Source organism: Dendronephthya gigantea, unplaced genomic scaffold, assembly GCF_004324835.1.
Source record: "Dendronephthya gigantea isolate DGI-Jeju-01 unplaced genomic scaffold, DenGig_1.0 000094F, whole genome shotgun sequence".
Classification (NCBI taxonomy): Eukaryota; Metazoa; Cnidaria; class Anthozoa; order Malacalcyonacea; family Nephtheidae; genus Dendronephthya; species Dendronephthya gigantea.
Window position 1 is genome coordinate 190,402 of NW_021163104.1, and position 18,296 is coordinate 208,697.

At 37.8% G+C, this 18,296-nt stretch overlaps 3 protein-coding genes across 4 annotated transcripts; 1 reads left to right on the forward strand and 2 right to left on the reverse strand.

Moving 5' to 3' along the window:
* The first annotated feature begins 4,632 nt into the window (after positions 1-4,632).
* On the forward strand, positions 4,633-7,422 carry LOC114533786 (ryncolin-4-like). 2 transcript variants are annotated; one of them, XM_028555383.1, is made up of 3 exons: positions 4,633-4,691; positions 4,861-5,238; positions 7,077-7,422. In XM_028555383.1, exons 2-3 carry the CDS (start codon positions 4,959-4,961, stop codon positions 7,355-7,357), a joined length of 561 nt encoding a protein of 186 aa, XP_028411184.1. In that variant the 5' UTR covers positions 4,633-4,691; positions 4,861-4,958; the 3' UTR covers positions 7,358-7,422. The 2 variants fall into 2 exon arrangements, with proteins under 2 accessions (XP_028411184.1, XP_028411183.1); XM_028555382.1 differs by lacking the exon at positions 4,633-4,691 and having other exon boundaries at positions 4,703-5,238.
* A 5,214-nt stretch (positions 7,423-12,636) lies between these two features.
* Positions 12,637-14,793, reverse strand: LOC114533715 (uncharacterized protein K02A2.6-like). The gene is made up of 2 exons (XM_028555312.1): positions 14,444-14,793; positions 12,637-13,918 (listed from the first exon to the last, which is right to left on the reverse strand). Exons 1-2 carry the CDS (start codon positions 14,791-14,793, stop codon positions 12,637-12,639), a joined length of 1,632 nt encoding a protein of 543 aa, XP_028411113.1.
* On the reverse strand, positions 14,793-16,790 carry LOC114533716 (uncharacterized protein K02A2.6-like). Its single transcript, XM_028555313.1, has one exon. The coding sequence runs from the start codon at positions 16,788-16,790 to the stop codon at positions 14,793-14,795; it is 1,998 nt and encodes a 665-aa protein (XP_028411114.1).
* Positions 16,791-18,296: the final 1,506 nt, after the last annotated feature.

Sequence of the window (18,296 nt, forward strand, 5' to 3'; positions counted from 1 at the left end):
TGTCGGTTTTACCATCGCACAATAGTCTCTATAAGCTTATAGTATTATCGGAGTATAGTTTAATTAACACTAAAGTACATTGGATAATTATTTACCTTATCGCACAGTACATTTCTCAATTCGTCGAGCACAAGGGTATAATATTATTGCCAAAATCAACAGTGATTACAAAACCTCTCGATGACATGTTTTTATAGTCTCATAATATAGCATGAGTTGCTTGAATTCTCTTACAAAGAACTGTCTTCGCGGGTCGGCTGCAAAACACTGTCTCTGATCGTCTGATCGGTCATGATCACATGCAACCATTACATGGTGTCATCTGAGTAAAAACACTGAGCCTTTCATATTTAAATTTGCCGCATAACGGCTGTAATTTGACAAAAGTTGCCTGAATTGAATAATTAATCTAAACAAAACTGTAGAAATTTGCATGGAACTCAACGACTCCAGCATAATTTAAACTGAACGGCAGCCAGACATGATTCAGAGAGTGTTTTGTGAAATGCACGGGCGAACGAATCTTCGTGCTGAAAGAAACGACAATGCCGTAGCCAGCCTGACAATTTAGTCATGCCACGCTAATATTTTCGTGTTCATTGACTGTGAAACAGTGAATTTCTAAAGAATTAAATAATGATAATAACATAAAATTTGCATCGCATGATTAAATCGTCAGGCTGGCTACGCCACTGAGAAACGACAGTCATGTTGATATAAAATATTCAGTTGAATTCATTTATTTAGGTCTTAATTTCAATATGTTTAAGGTTCTTACAGACGAGCAATTTTTTCTATGACATGTACATTTGTACACAAAGTTGGTATGTATATAATTATTTTAAGGCTGGCAACTCTCTCACAAAAAATACAACTGATGCATACATTAATACCATCGCTTGAAACACAAAAATTACGCTAGTTTCTTGAGAAAAAAACTAGATACAAAACACCTTGGATATATTTACTAAATTTGTCTGGCATTTTTAGAGTTGAAAACAACATAAAAATGCTTAAATTTTGCAAATAAAAAGTGTATTTTTATCGAAATTTTTTCAAACAGAGGAGGGATGCAATTTACTCGACAAGGCCAACTCGATGACGAAAAAATGTCTTCGTAATTTTCCGAGCTTTCAACAGCGAATCAGAATTTGCCTACGATTTTCCGATGATGACGTTTGTCGAGTAAATAAATTGCATCTCGCCTCTGTTTAACCAAATGTCGATAAAAATACACTTTTTATCTGCAAAATTTAAGCATTTTTAAATTGTTTTCAAGTCTAAATATGAAATTTAAATTTAGTAAATATATCCAAGGTATTTTGTATCTAGTTTTTTTTCAAGAAACTAGCGTAATTTTTGTTTCAAGCGATGGTACTATTCAGTATGCATTATATTTTTAGCGCCGAGAGAGTTGCTAGCCTTAGGATAATTATGTACATAAAATGGCAATTGGTACCCGCATTAGCCTATGATAAGGGTCGTCAGTATTCAATATGCAGCTTTCACTTAAATAATTTATTTGCTGTTGTTAACATGTATGTAGCTGTATTAGCTACTCTTTCTCCGATTTCTACACAAACAACCTCAGTGTTTCAAATAAAGTCCTCAAATAATTTCCAATCTATCTTGATCACAGTTGTGGTAAGTCATTTTAAACATTAAAATTTGTTTCTATTGGCAATTGTTTCGTGAGTTGTAGTTTATAGATGCCCTAAGTTAACAAAGAACGTAGTTAAACGTCAAAACCAGCTGGCATGCCATTCAGTAAAAAATCATATCAACACATATCCATCAGCTTTCTTGACATTAATTCAAAGGAAATCGACTACAATTTTTTGGGAAAAGTAAATTTTTCAGAGTATATCATTAAAATAAAATTGGTCGGCCGTTTCATACGAAATCGAGCTTATCTTCGATGATGCATTGACATTTTTCTTATGACTTTAGATTATTTACCGTTTAGAAGTTAAGAGTGTAAAACCTAAATGTACTTTTATCTAATAAAGTCGTTCGCATGCGAGCAATACTTACTGCAGTTGCCTAGGCAACCGCCGTGAGAAAAATAAACAAACTCTGAATAAATTATTAAAGCGAACTAGCAGCTTACGCAAATGAATGTCAGTTAACAGTTTGGGGTCGCAGCGTACGCAAATGAACAAGCTTTGCTGTTACTTGAAGATAGCAATAAAACACAATGAACTATCATAAACACTGTTCACTATTGTTACGTACAAAAAGCTAAGCACAAAACTCGTTCATATTAGGTAGATACGAGCAATACTTACTGCGAGTTTGCCTCAATCGTGTCGCACAATTAATGATTTATCTCTGCTAAACGGAGGTTCTAAAATATCTGCTATTGCTGAGTTGTTTAAATATGTTGGGGTATTCTCCCTATGAGGCGAAAATCTCAACTCTAGCGGATATTCTGAATATACAGACTGAAGTGCTGAATTTCAATCAATTTACCATGCAAGATTAGATACTGCTTCACGCAATTTAAGCAAGCGAATATATTTTCTATAATTACGTTTTATTCCCAGGCAAAAAAATTCAGAACGAATGGAACAGAATCCATGCATATCTACATTCAATAATCATGGCCTATTTTTTTCTTTTCATTACAGGAAAATTTCTTCATATTGCAACAACTGAAAGTTGAAGAACCATGCAAATTAAACATTTCTTATGCCTATATGCACCATGTATATCACTTGCAGTCTTAAATGCCATATCAAGTGCAACCAGTGTAAACATTTGCTACAATTTCACTCTTGAAGGTAAAGTAAAACACAATATATAATTACTATCAACATATACTCAGAATCCTGGAAAGTCACGTCATTTAAATAAACAGACCTCTCTCTACAGCTATAGCTTCTGAGTGAAAGAAATTAACAATGAAAATTAATTCATCACATTTTTGGTAATCTTCAAAGTATAATTTAAAGCTATTCGTTCATGAAAATGTGGGACAGATCAATTCTTTGCACACATTATCCACGTATCTGATGTGTGGACAAAATCAAAGGACGGGAATATCTGAAAATGTATCGCAATGTCACAACCCTCTGCACTGCACGAGAATATATGTCAGTGAAATCGAGAATTTGCAAAATTGAACTTCTTTCTATATCCGTTGACAATCCCTCAGTTTAAGCTGTACTCAATTTATTAGCATAATACGCGGCTCTGATTATTGTCCTTTTTACAGAACATTTTTAAAAATAAAATATGAAAGTGATTGGTGTGTTAAGTTTAGCGCCTAAACGATCGATTAACTGATGTTTTTCAAATGACCCCTTCTCTCAACTCAATTTTAATTTGCAAGGCTTTTCCATCAAATTATTTTTTGCCAAACCTAAGACTGAATATCTTAAGAAAAGTCTTAAGAAGAGAGAAAGTGGCAAAACTGCGGTATGGCCTCTCAAATGAGGCAAGAAATAAGCAACCCTATTTTTCACATCTTTTTGACACCCGGCAAATTAGTGTCTAGTAACATTAATACCTATTCTTCAGCAGTTGAATAACCTACCTACTTACCATATGTAGGTTGGTTACCAAAGGTAAGTTACCTACCATACCTACCATACTTACCATACCTACCATACCTACTATACCTACCATACCTACCATACCTACCATACCCACCATACCTACCATACCAACCATACCTACCATACCTACCACACTTACCATACCTACCATACCTACCATACCTGCCATACCTACTATACCTACCATACCTACCATACCTACCATACCTACCATACCTACCATACCTACCATACCAACCATACCTACCATACCTACCATACCTACCATACTTACCATACCTACCATACCTACCATTCCTGCCATACCTACCATACCTACCGTAACTACCATACCTACCATACCTACCATACCTACCATACTGGCTCGATACCAGTGATGATATGAAACGTTTTAGGCTTACTTTACGTTTCTAGAGACTTTTAGCTTTTATGGCAAACGCCAAACTGTTAACAAAGTTTGTGTTTTAACTCCACTATCTTTAGGTGTGCGGCAATTTCGTTAAAATAATTACAAACCTTCTACATAAAACGTGCGATGTTCAGCCGAATGTTAGAAAGCAATAAGCTATTTCTGATATATTTAGAAAAGCAGCAAATTTAGCTTTGCCGTATGTGTTTCACGTTCGCCGTATAAAATTTATTGCTTGAACGATTGCATACAGCAAATCACTTTACGCTTTAGGATTCCGACTGAATGTAACAGTTGTTAAGACTAAAGCCGTTTCTGAATGGATAGATTGCGTAATGGAGTGTGCAACTGAGATATGTTGTAGATCTATCAACTTCAAGAAGAGATTGGCTTCAAAAAATGATTCAAATTGTGAAATGTTACACAACGTGGTTTACAATACATCTGAGGGATTACTGGAGAAGAACTCCTCTTATGATTATGTTTATCTTGTTAACCCACAAAAGGTATGATTCAGTGGTATAAAATCATATCTCTGTTGTAATCGTCACTTATTTAAGATTTTCACTGTAAGACATTTAAATAAAAACCTGACTGCTTTAGCAAGGTTCAATTTTCTTGGTTGGTTTAGCGTTATATGATCCTGCATAGCAAACAACATTCTTCATTACAGGGTTACAATGAAAGTTGTTTTAAAAAGACTTCCGATGAAAATGAAGGAGGTATGTGTTGATGATAGAAAGACTTAAAACACTGCAAAACCTCGATTACGTTACTGGGGAAAATAAAACATATCTCCCAACGGCCAGAGGTGGATAATAAGCCTTTGGTCACTTTGATGCCTACAAATGCGCTTCATTCGTTTAATTAAACTTATTCTGAACAATTTAGTCAAAGACTGCGCTGATATCTATCATAAAGGAATACAACAAAGTGGAATATATAAAATTAATCCTGACGGAAAGGGAAGTTTCAAAGTGTTTTGTGATATGACAACATCAGGTGGAGGATGGACTGTATTTCAACGTCGTCTTGATGGAAGTGTTGACTTCTACCGAGGATGGCAAGATTACAAAGAAGGTTTTGGTAACTTGAGCGGAGAATATTGGCTTGGTCTTGACAAAATACACAGGATAACAAATATTTCACAAAATGAACTTCGCATCGACATGGAAGATACATCTGGAAACACTGCATACGCTCATTATGATTCGTTTAAAGTCAGCAGCGAAAATACAAAGTACAAGTTGAATGTTGGAGGTTATCATGGTAAGCACGTTGCATTAAACAGAGTCTTATTTCAAGGAAATTATAGGAGAGTCCAGCTCTCTTTACAATCAACTTTGCAGTGAACTATAAATCTGGGGGCGGTTGTATAAAAAAGCAGAACTGACCAATCCGAGTTATGCATTTCTGAGTTAACTACTACGCGATAGATATAATTTTTAAACCATATAGTTTAAACGAGGCTACTTTGGTATTTCGCGGATTAACCCCAGAAATTTAAAGCATCTCCAATTTGAGAATTTTCAAAACTTTCAAAAATTACAAAACAAAATGAAAACAAAAATCTCAGGACTTTATAGGGATATTCGGTAACATACAGTCGAGGCCAGTTTTGAAATAAACGCCGGCAGAATCGGTAAAATGTAAAATACTGAGGAATAAATTATATTTCAAAAATGTCTGTACAAGAGAATACTATGAAATTCGAGGTTATCTGGAATGCATGTAATGGAACATTAGGCTGTATAGAATTGTTCACAAATGTTTTCAGAGTTTTATACCTCATTACATTGATACCATTTATAATATTGTGAAATTCAGGAATATTTAGTTAGAATATTCAGAATTATTTAATTCAGGAATGTACTGGGTCACATGCACACCGTGTATACCATAGTTTTTGCATAAAGATGCAAATCAATTACAAACACTAGTGGTTGTATCGGAAAAATACAGTGTGTCCCAAAAAAATGTGACACTATAGATAATATCGTATTGTCTTAATTTGTATGCCTGAGCGCTACGCTAAATCAACAGATGCATACAGGGTGAGTAAAAAAACTGACACTTTTAAAATTCAAATTAGCCGCATAGCGGCTGAAATTTTACAGAAGTTGCCTAAAATATCTCATTGGTATACTAAACATATCAAATAACTGAACCCATTATTTAACTTAAAACATAAAGTTTGTTCCCCTTGGGGGTCAAAATGCATTCTAAGCTCTTTCAATAAAAAAGAAAAGTTTTATCAAATCGTTTCTCTAGCACACGCGCCACGTTGAATTAGTTCGATTTGGTTTAAACACTTTCTCATTAATTAACCACGTCCTGTTGATTGTACACATGAGTCTGACATGAGAATTGTCAAATTCCAGCCAAGTTCGCGGCTAATATTAATTTGAATTTCAAAGGTGTCAGTTTTTTTACTCACCCTGTACAGTGTCACTTTTTAGGGGACACACTGTACAACCAGTAGTGTTTGTAACTGATTTGCATATATATTCAAATTGATCAATACTCGCGGCCGTGTTGTATTGAATATATTTGAACGTTACTTACTACAACTCTTTACAATGGAATTTATTTAATGAGGTGTTTCAGCCGCGCCGTCGTCGTGTTGCCGTCCTACATGCTTAATCGTGTTTATATTACGACCGACGTCGGTGTCTCCGAATCTTTTTTCATTAAACTTTTACGCTATGAGGCCTTTTTCTGTAAATAAGTTTTAAAAAAACTCTGTCATGGCGAATTTTTTTGATAAGCCAAGATAACGTTTTTGTAAATAGAAAAATTGCCCATTACAGAATTCTTTTGAGACTTTGTTATACATAAAGCATCTATAATGTAAACGTCTAATAAAAAAAAATTGGGGTCACCAAACATCGCTGCGATTTAAACACGATTAAGCCCTATTTGTCGGCCATTTTGAAACGTGTCTGTTGCCATGGTAATGGGCGCCAGGCGCAAGTTATGAATAGATTTGCCCTCTAGATATGTTTCCTGCAAAGTATATTAACTGCGTACGATTTTGGCATTAATTGCACTCCATTAACATTATTGATTTTAAGAGGCCATTCATGCATATATTTTTAAATTTTAAGGTACAGCGGGAGACTCGTTATCATATCATAACAATATGGATTTCAGCACCAAGGATTCTGACAATGATATTGCGAAAATCAACGTTAACTGTGCGGTGACATTCAAAGGAGCCTGGTGGTATCGTGGCTGTCATTATTCCAATTTGAATGGTTTGTATCATTATGGCAATCACACATCGTACGCTGATGGAATCAATTGGCTCCATTGGAAAGATCATTATTATTCTCTGAAATCAACGTCGATGAAGATACGACCACGTGAATTTGGAAAGAATAAATAAAGTTGTTGAACGATAAAGAAGGTTTACGTTTACTTTATAAAAAGTGCAATGCACTAACACGGCACTTGTTGGTTTTTATAAATATTTAGAATCGTGTAATAAATGACGTATATTTACATAGAGGAGAATCTTCTCCTACGCTTAGCCTAATCCGAAGTGAAAGTTCAGAAAATAAACTAACTGTATAAAAGTGTATTTTAAGTTGTTTATTAGAATGAGCTAATTTTCATGACAGCTATATCTTCGTTTGTCACATTACATATAAAATATTCACGTTTATTTTCGAAGATCGTCCGTATTGAGACGTACGATTAGACGTGCTTGTAAGTTTCCGGTTATATTTGAAATGCGCGTTAATTATAAGACACCCGATTAGTCCTCATCCTTATATTGGAGTAATTACGTCTGGCAAACCCTCCACCTTATTTTTTAGGCACATCACGGCTGCTTGAGCAGAAATTTTCCCCTTATCCATACCAATTTTGCGCGACGTCATTAAGTGGTGCTATTCTTTTAACACGACGTCAACAACAATCACTGGGAAGAATTGTAAAAAGAATTTTCCATCGGCTTTTCTGTATTTCATATGTTTGATTTATTCCGACCATGAAAGCATTCACAATTCCTCACAATTTTATTCCATGAAACTTGCTCTGATAAACAACGAACCAGTTCTGTCGGAATGAGTCATTGCAATAATTGTATACCAGGTGTACTATCCCGATAAATGGTGGTAAAAAGCAACACATTGTCAACACTGTAATAACGATAAAAAAATGTTTCTCTTCTCGGTAAATTCCTGAGATAAACGCTACAACCCTCACCCTGCCTTACGGTTCGTTTTTGTTGCTGACGCATACGACCATGGCGGATTTATCGAAGATTCCATTGCAATTGCGTTGTTTTCCCAAACATGCGTAAATTTGTGTAAAAATTTGGACACATCAATCGTAATTATCGCTACTCTGGTTTTAATAAATGAAAGTAATCACCACACAAAGATTAACTTTCACGACCAACGTTTCGGCACTCCGGTCTAGTGTCTTCATCAGGGCTGATCTGATGTTGAAACTCAGTTCCTTTCTTACTCTCAAAATGACGTCATCTATCAATCAGATGTAAATATTCTTTTGGCAAATAGCTTGCGCCATCCCTAAAGACTCGCATTAGTATGCCAGGCTTCCAAACAACGCCTTTGTCAATAACGATCATTGGTGGTAATGACTTTTGAATCGTTCCACCCAATGGTATTGTTAGTTTTAGTTTTTTTAAGTTTCACTTAAATTTGCTAAGAAAGGAGCAATATCTCAAGAGAATTGAGTGTGAGTTGTTGACATTCTCGCAAATAACAGAATGCACTCAAAAAATACAAATAAAATGTTACCTTAACTCAGTTTCAAGAGGAAGACGTATAGAAAGCTATCTTCCATAAAAAACAATAACTTGCATTAAGACATTATCCGAAATATACGAGTTTCAAAATACAAAAATATCTATAATTTTTATACAATAACTTTTCATGAAGAAAAAAAACTGCCCCATGCTAGGACGATTGGCAAAAATAAAGGACTATAAGTGTCTTAAAACTATATCAAAATTACAAGGTAAAAAACAAAATTTACTCGAAAGCCAAAGCAAAAGTTTGAAGCGTACTTGCACTCACAGCGAAAAATTCGTATTTACTCTCTCTGTAGTGGGAAAATACAGTAGTCAGATAAGGTAGATGCAGAGAAACAGATTGAAACTTTTTTGCATTCCCCACCTTCGTCTGGTTCCTCGTCGTTTCCTTCATAAACACAGTAGCCTGTCTTTATATAAAAATATTCGGTGTTATATGAATGAGGCTTCGTAAACTTCACATGAGATGAGATGAGATGAGATGAGATGAGATGAGATGAGATGAGATAAGATGAATTTGTCGTGTTGAGCTTCCACTCGGTATCATTTACCGCCAAGTAATTGATGAGATCATCATCGTTGGCCAAGTTGCCAGCCACTTCCTCGTTCCCTTGAAAGCTTTTGTGTTATCACTAACGATCAAGCTTAGAGATCCCCCTCTCGTAACGAACTTCTTCAAAGTTTTCTTGAACTCACTAGCTGTCATCTCTTTGCACAGGTCTAGATGTACCACTCCCGTGCTGGCACAAATGAACATATAGCAACACAAGCCTTCCTGGTTTTGTTTTTACTCATTTCAGTGGACGGGTTTTCTTGTTTCTTAAAAGTCTCCAATAACTGGGCTCGTAAGAAGATCCTCTCCCAAACTCGGTCACTTTTCAAATTCCCATCTCCGTCTTTTACCAGGCTTTCTTTCACCGTCAGATTGATATCTTCGTTTCTGGCACCTCCTGCTACCAGTACCACTTCCGCCGAACCTCTTGCTTTGACCCTCTCTATGCTAGCTTTACGTCGTTTTTGCATGTACCACTGCTCCTGCTCCTCTCTTTGCTTATGTTTCATCGCAGCTGCTTCCTTTTCTTTCCACTGTATTGTTTGGAACTTCATCTACTCATCATTGAGTTGCTGCTGAATGTATAACTCGTTCTTTAGTTTCTCTTCCACTTCCTGATCATTGATTTTTTCCATCTGCTTTTTCAACTTCGTACGTATATATTGATTGCATGAAGTACTTGGTGGAGATCAAGGACATACGCAGGCGCAGAAAGGGCCTTGAGGGGAACGTCCATTTTGTAAATTGTTTTGTTATGAAACTACTAAAACTATACATATATTCTGGTCTTATTTTACGTTACTCACTTCTCGGATACACGAGAGATACACTACAAATTGGCGACGAGGATTAAAATTACATGGCTCAACAAAATAATACGGTATTCGGCGTTTTAGAACCGTTTTAGAGCCTGGTGGTATCGTGGCTGTCATTATTCCAATTTAAATGGTTTGTATCATTATGGGAATCACACATCGTACGCTGATGGAATCAATTGGCTCCATTGGAAAGATCATTATTATTCTCTGAAATCAACATCGATGAAGATACGACCACGTGAATTTGGAAAGAATAAATAAAGTTGTTGAACGATAAAGAAGGTTTACGTTTACTTTATAAAAAGTGCAATGCACTAGCACGGCACTTGTTGGTTTTTATAAATATTTAAAATCGTGTAATAAATGACGTATATTTACATAGAGGAGATTCTTCTCCTACGCTTAGCCTAATCCGAGGTCAAAGTTAAGAAAATAAACCAACTGAAGAAAAGTGTATCTTAAGTTGTTCATTAGAATGAGCTAATTTTCATGACAGCTATATCTTCGTTTGTCACATTACATATAAAACATTCACGTTTATTTTCGAAGATCGTCCGTATTGAGACGTACGAATAGACATGCTTGTAAGTTTCCGGTTATATTTAAAATGCGCGTTAATTATAAGACACCCGATTGGTCCTCATCCTTATATTGGAGTAATTACGTCTGGCAAACCCTCCACCTTATTTTTTAGGCACATCACGGCTGCTTGAGCAGAAATTTTCCCCTTATCCATACCAATTTTGCGCGACGTCATTAAGTGGTGCTATTCTTTTAACACGACGTCAACAACAAACACAGGGAAGAATTGTAAAAAGAATTTTCCATCGGCTTTTCTGTATTTCATATGTTTGATTTATTCCGACCATGAAAGCATTCACAATTCCTCACAATTTTATTCCATGAAACTTGCTCTGATAAACAACGAACCAGTTCTGTCGGAATGAGTCATTGCAATAATTGTATACCAGGTGTACTATCCCGATAAATGGTGGTAAAAAGCAACACATCGTCAACACTGTAATAACGATAAAAAATAAGTTACAAAATAAAAATAAATAACGATAAATTCCTGAGATAAACGCTACAAACCTCGTCCTGCCTTACTGTTCGTTCTTGTTGCTTACGCATGCGACCATGGCGGATTTATCGAAGATTCCATTGCAATTGCGTTGTTTTCCCAAACATGCGTAAATTTGTGTAAAACATTGGACACATCCATCGTAATTATCGCTACTCTGGTTTTAATAAATGAAAGTAATCACCACACAAAGATTCACTTTCACGACTTAACGTTTCGACACTCCGATCTAGTGTCTTCATCACGGGTGATCTGATGTTGAAACTCAGTTCCTTAATTATATATATTTTCAAAATGACGTCATCTAACATGCAATCAGATGTAAATATTCTTTTGGCAAATAGCTTCCCTCATCCCTATTTAGGACACAAAGACTCGCATTAATATGCAAGGCTTCCTCACAACGCATTTGTCCATAACGATCATTGGTGGTAACGACTTTTGAATCGTTCCACGCAATGGTATGGTTAGTTTTAGTTTTTTAAGTTTCACTGAAATTTGCTAAGAAAGGAGCAATATCTCAAAAGAATTGAGTGTACAGGTTGTTGACGTTCCCGCAAATAACAGAATGCACTCAAAAAATACAAATAAAATGTTACCTCAAGAGAAAAGACATATAGAAAGCTATCTTCCAAAAAAAACAATAACTTGCAAAGAAATTATCCGAAACATACGAGTTTCAAAAAATTCATATTTACTCTCTCTGTAGTGGGAAAATACAGTAGTCAGATAAGGTAGATGCAGAGAAACAGACTGAAACTTTTTTGCATTTCCCCACCTTCGTCTGGTTCCTCGTCGTTTTCTTCATAAACACATTAGCCTGTCTTTATATTAAAATATTCGGCGTTATGAATAGGGCTTCGTAAACTTCACATAAGATGGGATGAGATGAACTTGACATGTTGAATCTCCACTCGATATCATTAATTTTACCGCCATGTAATTGATGAGATCATCATCGTTGGCCAATGTTGCCAGCCACTTCCTCGTTGCCTTGAAAGCTTTTGCGTTATCACTAACGATCAAGCTTGCATGGAGATCCCCTTCTCGCAACGAACTTCTTCGACGTTTTCTTGAAATCACTAGCTGTCATCTCTTTGCACAGGTCTAGATTGTTACGTTCCGAAAACAAGACAACGACTTTATTAAGACTTTAGCTACTTATATAGTTTACACGTAATCGGAAGTGAGTATAACAGGAAGTACATGCACCTAATACATATGTAGCTATCACATAACATCTCCTTTCCTTCAAAGTCCGTTAGGGCTGTCCAGTAAATATAAAATAAACTATAAAGGTCCCATAAGATTAAAACAAATTCATATCACTAATTAAGATCGTTACAACAAAAGTTTAAATAACTAAACACTGTCCGTTATATAACCCAAGTTCGAGTTAAATGTCAATTACCATATTTTTTTTCCTCTCTCACCGTCTATCATAATCTTTTAGATATGCCGGTTCTCTCGTAGTTCTTTTTGGCCTTGACCTGACTTCAACTGGAGGTCGCGGATTTACAGACTTGCTCATGACCTCCTTTCCCTGTCTTTGTTCATTTGACACATCTTCTCCACCAGTCTTTTCCGTTGACGATACTTCAACTGATTCCTTCGCCTTTTTTACATTCCTTGTGTTTGGACGAGACTTCTCAATCGATTCTCTTTCTTGATTTAGAACTTCATTATTCACATCGTCTGTCATATACGTTTCGTCCGTTCTTTTAAGATCAACTCGATTTCGACGGTAATTCATTGCTGGGGTCTCTACTTCATATGACCGTTCGTCTAACCTTCTGGCGACCGTTGCTTTTTCCCAAGTCTTCTTGTTCATTGTGAATGGTCTCATTCGTACCACATCTCCTTCCTCCAACGTTGGGAGATCTTTCGCACTTTTATTATAATAGTGCGCCTGCTTTTCTTGCTTAGCTCTTCCTTCTTTCAGAACATTCTCCCGACTGAGCGCTTGTGGTTTCAATAACGCGGTGGTGGTCGGCAGTAGTGTCTTACAACGTCGTCCGAGCAACCGTTGAGCCGGACTAGATTCCATGTCCTCAGTCGGGGTGTTGCGTTGTGCTAAAATCGCCAAATATATATCCCCTTTGGATGCTTCTGCTTTACGTATGAGACTCTTTGCCATCTTTACTGCCGCTTCTGCTTTCCCATTTGCTTGTTGATGTCCAGGGCTGCTTGTTCGGTGCTCAATACCCCATTCCTTGGTAAACTTTGCAAACTTCTCAGCTGAGAACTGGGGCCCATTGTCACTAACTAACACGTCAGGGATGCCATTTCGTGCGAAGTGACTCTTTATCTTTCTTATGCAAGTGCTCGCCTTCGTATCAAGTAATCGATTTATTTCCCAGAAGTTGGAATAATAGTCAACGAAAATTAGATAGTCCTTGCCAGTTACTGTGAAAATATCAGCTGCGACCTTTTCCCATGGTCTGTATGCTAACTCATGGTTCATTAACGTTTCCTTCTGCTGCTGCTTCATCGGACACTCTTGACATGTTTCACATGTCGCCACTTTTGCTTTAATCTCGGCCGTCATCCCTGGCCAGAAGATGCACTCTCTTGCTCTTCTAAGACAACCATTGATGCCGATGTGAGAACTGTGGATTTCTGCCAACATTTGTTTCTTTGATTCCTTTGGAATTATTAATCTCTCTCCTTTAAATACTAGTCCATCGTAGACAGACAACTCATCTCTGAAGCTGAAATAGGGCGTTAATATCGTTAGCAAACTCTGCTTTTCCTCCGGCCACCCTTGCAATATCATGAGCTTAAGTTGTTGTAGAACCTCATCAGCCTCGACACTTTCCGGATTGCTTCGAGCCTTTCGGGCGACATCGGCAGTGACTTCACAGCGTTTACTCTCTCAAATTCTTCTTGTATACGTTCCTGGAACAATTCAGTGGAGCCCGGCTAAGCGTGTCAGCCAAATACATCTCTTTTCCTGGCTTATAGACGATGTTTACTTCGTATTTTTGCATCTTCAACAACATGCCCTGCAATCTTTTTGGTGCACTTCGTAATGGCTTCCTTACAATCGACTCCAATGGTTTATGGTCACTTTCGACTCTCACAAATCGCCCGTACACATATTGATCAAACTTCTGCATTGCGTATATGACCGCCAACATCTCTTTTTCAATCTGAGCATATCTCGTTTCAGGATCGGTCAGTGTCCGGCTTGCAATGCTATAGGCTGCCCTCTTTGCATCAAAGTCGCTCCTAACCCTCTCTCACTGGCATCGCATTGCACCGTCAACTCATCTTCTGGGTGGTAAAACTTCAATACTGGGGCATTCGAAATCATTAGTTTCAACTTTCCAAATGCTGCATCGTGCTCATGGTTCCATTGCCATTGCGCATCCTTGTGTGTCAGCTGTTGCAGGGGCTTCATGACGTCAGCTAGGTGTGGCATAAATTTCGAGAGATAGTTCACAAACCCACAAAATCTCCGGACTGCTTTCACGTTTTCCGGTCTTGGCATTTTCAACACCGCTTCCACTTTCTCCGGGTCTGGCTTTAGCCCATCTTTCGTAACTAAATGACCAAGATATGGAATTTCCTTGCAGAGCAACATCAATTTCTTCTTGTTAAGCTTAATTCCGGTTTTCTGCAGCGTTGAAAAAACCCTTCCAGCTTCGTATTATGATCCACAATTGCTTCCTCTTCGGTTTCGCCAACACCATAAATGACCATATCGTCATGGACCGTCAGTAGGCCATCCAATCGATCTAGCGCCTGATTCAGTCTCTTTTGGAATATTTCGGAGGCCGCGCAGATACCAAAGGGCAGACGCTTCCATCTATACCGACCAAAGGGCGTGTCGAACGTTGTCAGCCTGCTGGATGGTTCATCAAGCTGGACATGCCAATAGCCATTCCGTGCATCAACTTTAGTGAAGACTTTGGCCTTAGCCAAATCAGGCAAGACATCATCAATTACTGGTATTGGGTATCTTTCTCGCTTTAGAGCACCGTTGAGCTGTTTAGGGTCAATGCAAAGGCGAATATCACCAGACTCTTTCGTTGCAATAACCAAATTACTTACCCAATCAGTGGGCTCATCTACCAGAGTAATGACTCCAAGATCTGCCAAACGGTCAAGCTCTGCTTTTAGTTTAGGTTTCACTGCGAATGGTACTCGACGGGATGGTGAGACGGTGGGTGTCACAGACGGATCAACTTCCAAATGCTGTTCACCATAAAGAGTCCCAAGTTCTCCGGTAAACACATCATCGTATTCTTTCACAAGGTCTCTGGCTCCCTTCGGGGTATCCTTTATTCCCATACCCGCAACTTGCTCGAACTTTTCTATGTGAATTTCTACTAACCCCATTTGTTGAATAACTCTGGCACTCAGTAATGGCGTAAGATCCTCTTTAACGATCATGAATTCGACTGAATACTTTCGACTATCTTTTGGATTCTGTATTGTTAATCGACAAGACCCCCCTGGCTTAAGCTCACTTTTATTCCACATTTGCAGAACTCGATCAGTCGGTTTGATTTTCTCTTTATTCTGGACGTGTTTCAGCGGAAGAACATTAACCGTCGCCCCACAATCGATGTGGAATTTCACAGGTTTACTGTTTACGAGCATCTTTGCATAAATTTCTTTCGGCTGGTCACGGCCCACGGCGCTGATCGTCTCCGGTTTAACAGTCACACTATCCAAATATTCTAAATCACTAGAGTCTGCCCCACTAAATTCTTCTGCTTTCACGGCATGTGCTCTCAGCTTCATTTTGCATTGTTTTTCAAAGTGATTTGACTTCTTACAGAAATTGTATATCTCACCATAAGCTCTGCAAAACTCACGCCCACGTCTGTGTCTGTCGCCACAGTAATTACAAGCCTTGATTTCGCTTCGCTCACGATCTGCTTTTTCGCGATACAATTCCTTCGATTTTCGCTGAAATCCGTCATTATTTCCTTGTGACTTGTTCTTGTTTTTCGTCCCAATGACTTTATGTATACCTTCCTGCTTTGTCCCTTCACCCAAGAGCTTTATCTGCGTTGTTGACGCTTCATCGCTTCGACAAATATCGATACACTTCGCCAGCGTTAAATCTGCTTGTCTTAGTAACCGCTTGCGAGTGTTTGCATCGTTTATTCCCAAGACAACACGATCTCTAAGCAGGGAATCACACAAACATGTACAAAAATTACATGTCTGAGCAAGTGTTCGCAATTCTGCCACGTATTCATCAATAGTTTCATCTTCCTTCTGCTTTTTCCTTGTAAATATGAATCTTTCGTATGTTTCGTTTGTCTCGCCAACAGCATACCTATCGAACTTTTCCATTATTTTCGATATCTTGCGTTTATCTTCAGGTGGTAGATCAAAACTGTTGTATATCTTTACAGCATCGGGCCCAATCGAGTAGAGAAACAAGGCAACCCGGTATTCTTCTGTCTGCCTTTGTAGTTGCGAAATAATTGCATAGTCGTTCCATCTTTGTTTATAAATTTTCCAATTCTCTTTTCGATTTTTGCTTGCAAGGTTTAAGCCAGTTGGCGGCTGTATTCCATAAGGAACTGGCGTCTCTGCGACCTGATGTTCACTATCAGTCATAATATTGCTAGTTTATTATTATTTAATGGTTCGCTTTACCGCTGCCACCATGTTACGTTCCGAAAACAAGACAACAACTTTATTAAGACTATAGCTACTTATATAGTTTACACGTAATCGGAAGTGAGTATAACAGGAAGTACATGCACCTAATACATATGTAGCTATCACATAACATAGATGTACCGCTTGTCCGTGCTGGCACAAGTGAACATAGCAACACAAGCCTTCCTGGTTTTGTTGTTACTCATTTCAGTAGACGGGTTTTCTTGTTTCTTAAAAGCCTCCAATAACAGGTGCTCGTAAGAAGATCCTCTCCCAAACTCGGTCACTTTTCAAGTTTTCGTCTCTGTCTTTTACCAGGCTTTTTTTCACCGTCTTGCATTGATATCGTCGTTTATGGCAGCTCCTGCTACTAGTACCACTTCCGCCGAACCTCTTGCTTTGACCCTTTCTATGCTAGCTTTACGTCGTTTTTGCATGTACCACTGCACCTCTCTTTGCTTTGTTTATTGCTTGGAACTTCATTTGCTCATCATTGAGTCGCTGCTGAAAGTATAACTCGTTGTTTAGTTTCTCTCCACTTCCTGATCATTGATTTTTTCCATCTTCTTTTTCAACTTCGTACGAATGTCCTGAAAAGATACAAAAAAAACCCTGGTCACCTGGTGATTCTTGCTCCCATCTTTGATATTATCCAGACTAGTATATTTGTCCATTAAGTGTTCCCTTCTCACATCTCTTGCCTTTAGTAGTCGGTTTATTAGCTGTCCAGCCCGATCATCAGAATGTTTTACATCATCGATGTCGTCGGTGGTGATGAATTCCTCTGTCTCACCGATTTGTAGTTCGGGAAATGCTAATTGCTTTTGAAATTTTTCCTCTGGAGCCATGTTCCCTTTGTAGGTAATTTGTTCAATAAAGAAACCGCTGCCAAACACGAAAAATTTACTCAAAGGTTTGGTATATATCATGCCGTGGTTGCCACTTCCATCCAGTGTGGGGAATTCGCTGTGAAATTTGCCTCGCTCCGGCGCTCCCTGCACCACTGGATAGAAAGTTCTCTCAATCGTTCGAAATATAAACATACTTTGCATTAAAACACCAATAAAATGTTAAAATAAAATGTTAAAATACTTGTCAAATCTCCGGAAAGCGTGTTCGTTCGTGTTCGATTCTAAAGTTCTTCGATATCACTATGGTAACACTGAACTGCATAATGTAACTGGATAATAAAATGCAAAATTTTCCATGACGATTTTTGACACCCCCAGCGTGAATTACATGCGAAAAATATCCGCACTGTACCCCGGATGTAGTGGCGTATGAGTTCTACGAGTGTTTTAGTTCTCAGTGAAATACCCCATGCATATAATAAACCGGAATATGGTGTACATTTGACCGAAGTGAGCATCGAAATATATGGTAGCCTATACATCTTTGACAGCGAGATGTAGTTCAAGAAATTTAAAGAAATCCTATTCTTTATGACAGATCGCTTTCTCC

Bases quoted from the DNA above. Each gene is read 5' to 3' on its own strand.
- LOC114533715 (XM_028555312.1), bottom strand. From the start codon at position 14,793: ATGTTGCTCTGCAAGGAAATTCCATATCTTGGTCATTTAGTTACGAAA. The intron at 13,919-14,443 runs GTTAGGAGCGAC...GCCCTATTTCAG, and splicing joins TGCGATGCCAGTGAGAGAGG to CTTCAGAGATGAGTTGTCTG.
- LOC114533716 (XM_028555313.1), bottom strand. From the start codon at position 16,790: ATGACTGATAGTGAACATCAGGTCGCAGAGACGCCAGTTCCTTATGGA.
- LOC114533786 (XM_028555382.1), top strand. From the start codon at position 4,818: ATGCGCTTCATTCGTTTAATTAAACTTATTCTGAACAATTTAGTCAAA. The intron at 5,239-7,076 runs GTAAGCACGTTG...TTAAATTTTAAG, and splicing joins GAATGTTGGAGGTTATCATG to GTACAGCGGGAGACTCGTTA.